Source organism: Brassica oleracea, chromosome C2 (genome assembly GCF_000695525.1).
Source record: "Brassica oleracea var. oleracea cultivar TO1000 chromosome C2, BOL, whole genome shotgun sequence".
Taxonomy (NCBI): Eukaryota; Viridiplantae; Streptophyta; class Magnoliopsida; order Brassicales; family Brassicaceae; genus Brassica; species Brassica oleracea.
The window spans coordinates 18,830,405-18,834,045 of NC_027749.1; the positions used below are offsets into that span (position 1 = coordinate 18,830,405).

General features: G+C 37.4%; 1 protein-coding gene across 1 annotated transcript; it reads left to right on the forward strand.

The window, feature by feature from the left end:
• The first annotated feature begins 739 nt into the window (after positions 1-739).
• On the forward strand, positions 740-2,957 carry LOC106322060 (carbamoyl-phosphate synthase small chain, chloroplastic). Its single transcript, XM_013760247.1, has 9 exons — positions 740-902; positions 990-1,122; positions 1,208-1,296; positions 1,375-1,435; positions 1,522-1,589; positions 1,669-1,907; positions 1,984-2,331; positions 2,431-2,596; positions 2,703-2,957. The coding sequence occupies exons 1-9, from the start codon at positions 782-784 to the stop codon at positions 2,750-2,752; spliced, it is 1,275 nt and encodes a 424-aa protein (XP_013615701.1). The 5' UTR covers positions 740-781; the 3' UTR covers positions 2,753-2,957.
• Positions 2,958-3,641: the final 684 nt, after the last annotated feature.

Sequence of the window (3,641 nt, forward strand, 5' to 3'; positions counted from 1 at the left end):
TAAAGTGAAAATCATAAGACTTTAGAAACAATACTCGGCTTCCAATGGAAAGACCATATAAATGGTTTTCGTTGATGCAAATGTAAGTTGTCCTTAGTATGGAAATTGGTTAAAGCTTTCATAAGTTCTTTTCCGTATCTGATGCTTTGATTTTTTTTTTCCAGAGAGATAAAAATCTTAGAGTAAGTTTCATAATGGGCAGTTTTTATAATTTAAGTTAATATGTATCTTTACTTTTTAATACATATTTATTGAAAATTATAATTTATTTTAGTCGATTCACTCCGCGCAAGGGGCGGATCACCACCTAGTCTTAAACATTAAAAACCTTGTAAAAAATAATTATGATAAGCTAAAGAAGTTATATATGGTTAAGCCATACACAAACTTTAGGAGCTGCGATTAGGGTTTAAATCAATTCTACTACACTAAATATGTGTGGCTACATAGATATAAAATCATATTTTGGATCTATTTACATGTTTGAAGAGTGAAATGTACCTTCAATTAATCTGAGAGCATGGAATACCGTACGTTGTTAAAAAAAAAAACTAGAAAAGAAAAGAAAACTGCGTACTGAGGATATTCCTAATCACTGGCACACTAATATCAATCAAATTTGGTTCAAACCGGAAACATGCCGGTTTAGAATTCGTCAAGATAACCGGTTTCGCGCGAAATTGAACCGGGTTTAAGAACATTACCCAAAAATGACCAAAACCCTCAGACCTCTGTGCGTCTGTGTCAGTTGAGTGGTTGTCGAGAGTGAGAGAACACAACCATGGCGGCTACGACGACTCTGGGCTTTGTTCTACCGACTGGTTTATCTCGCCGTGGCGGTGGCTTCAGGGTTTCACTGATCCGATGCTCCGCTTCTCCTCTCACTAACTCCACCGCCTCTGGTAAGCCTTTTTTTCTCGTCTAAAAATAGGATAAAGCTTTCGACTTTATTTGTGAAAATGAAGCAAAACCACCCCCTTTCCTCGTAGGCCTTGTGGAGAAGCCTTGGGATTCGTATAACGCTAGGCTTGTGTTAGAAGACGGCTCCATCTGGCCGGCTAAGTCATTTGGTGCTCCTGGAACCCGTGTTGCTGAATTGGTCTTTAACACCTCCTTGACAGGGTGAGACTTGTTTTGTTTTGTTTTTAATCCGAACTTACTTTGCATTCTTTTTTTGACTGGAGTTTTGAATGAGTCTTTGAAAAAGGTATCAAGAGATTCTGACTGATCCTAGTTATGCCGGGCAATTTGTGTTAATGACAAACCCACAGATTGGTAACACCGGTGTGAATCTCGGTATGTTCAGAAACTTTGTGAGAGTTGTGCAAGTTTTGTCTTGTACTTATCTTGTTGTTGTTGTTACATTTGTTATAGATGATGAAGAGTCTGAGCAATGCTTTCTTGCTGGTTTGGTCATAAGAAGTCTAAGCATCAGGTTAGTGTTCATTCTCATATCAACCAATGGACCTTTTTGTCTTCTCTTTATCCTCCATTTCTGAACTTCCTAGCCTTATGTTTCAGTACCTCAAACTGGAGATGTACTAAGACACTTGCTGACTATCTAACCGAAAGGAACCTCATGGGAGTTTGTAAGTTCCTTGTGTTTACTGTTTAGATTCTTCATGTTATAGCAGTGGTGTTGAAAACATCTTGGGGATGTTTGTTTAGATGATCTTGACACTCGAGCGATAACACGTCGGTTAAGAGAAGAAGGTAGTCTTAACGGTGTGCTGAGCACAGAACAAACCAAAACAGACGAAGAGCTTCTGCAAATGTCCCGTTCGTGGGATATTGTAGGTATTGATCTGATAAGTGATGTTTCATGCAAATCTCCCTACGAGTGGGTCGACAAAACAGACCCTGAGTGGGATTTCAACTCGAATTCACGCGACGGGGAAACATACAGAGTGAGTATTACTTCTCTCTAATTCTTCTCTTAATGATACTATCAACCAACTTCTTACTCTCTATTTTCTCTGAAAGGTTATTGCTTATGACTTTGGCATCAAGCATAACATCCTGAGACGGCTATCCTCCTACGGATGTCAAATCACGGTTGTTCCGTCGACGTTTCCAGCTTCTGAGGCGCTTAAAATGAATCCAGACGGGATTCTGTTCAGCAACGGTCCTGGAGACCCTTCTGCTGTGCCATATGCTGTTGAGACGGTTAAAGAGCTTCTTGGTAAAGCTCCTGTGTATGGTATCTGTATGGGTCATCAGTTGCTTGGCCAAGCTTTGGGTGGTAAGACCTTCAAGATGAAGTTTGGTCATCATGGTGGAAACCACCCGGTTCGTAATAACAGAACTGGCCAGGTGGAGATCAGTGCTCAGGTACTTTAACTTGAATATCTGATAATATGATTGTTCTAGGAATATTGTTTACAACTTGATTGGTGTATCATATTGTCTTTTTCTGTAATTTTTTGGCAGAACCATAACTATGCGGTTGACCCGGCGTCACTACCTGGAGGCGTGGAAGTGACACATGTGAATCTCAATGATGGAAGCTGTGCGGGTCTATCTTACCCGGCGATGAATGTCATGTCTCTCCAGTACCATCCTGAAGCCTCCCCTGGACCTCACGACTCTGATAACGGTAACTTCCCTTTCTTTTGTATCCCAAACTCTAGTGAAAGTCACTTGTTGAAAAACCAAAGGGAAGAAGTAGTAAATGTTTTTTTTTTTTTCTTTTGTGATTGCAGCATTTAAAGGGTTCATAGAGCTTATGAAGAGATCGAAACAGAGCTCCTGATCATGGGAAGTAAAACAAGTCTTTTGCTTTTTGTACTATTTGCTTCGCACTTGCATTAAACACCAGTTGTTTTGTTTGTGACAATGGAGTGAAACTATTGTTCTAGCTGTGACTGTGTTAAGGAACCAACATGAGACCGAATAAATAACTAGATTTTTTGTAAAAGTTAAAAAAAAAAAAGAATGGAGGTGTTCTCACCTGCTCAGTCGAGGCGAGATAGTTTCTCTCTTAGCATAGGTATATGGTGAGCCAACATTGCTAACTGTAAGTTTAGAAAAGGTTTGTGGCCTTTGTATTAATTGGTGATAAAATAATTATGTATTTGGTGTGAGAAATTCAGATTGAAATTAGAAAATGATACTCCTAGTTTTTCTATAACAATCAAACAATTTCCAAATGATTTTCTTTTGTGAATTAAAATTATTATATGATCCATACTTATCAATTCATCTTGCACAATAAAAAAATTATTTTATTTTATTATGAAAAAATAACAAGAAATTTATTACATATGAAAATCCTACAATAATTTAATAAGAATTTATTGCGTAGATAATGTCATTATTATTAGGACAATTTGCCAAATGGCTTAGTTTGCAAAGGAAATTAAGTGTATTTTGCAAACTAAAGGTCTGATTGGTAATGGCTGTAACTTTAAAATTTTTGCTGTAGAAAAAAATATGTAGATTTTTTGCTGTGGCTTTAGATTTTAGTGCTGTAGAATTTTATGGAAAGCACTAAAAATTTGCTTTAGATATTTGGCTCTGCAGAGCACTTGTACAGCTGTAGGTTATTTTAAGAGCTGTGGTTTCAAAAAAAAATTTAAAGTTTGATTGCTCTGAATTTGGTGCTGTAGAAATAAATAAGGGTATAACATTGTTTTTGACAT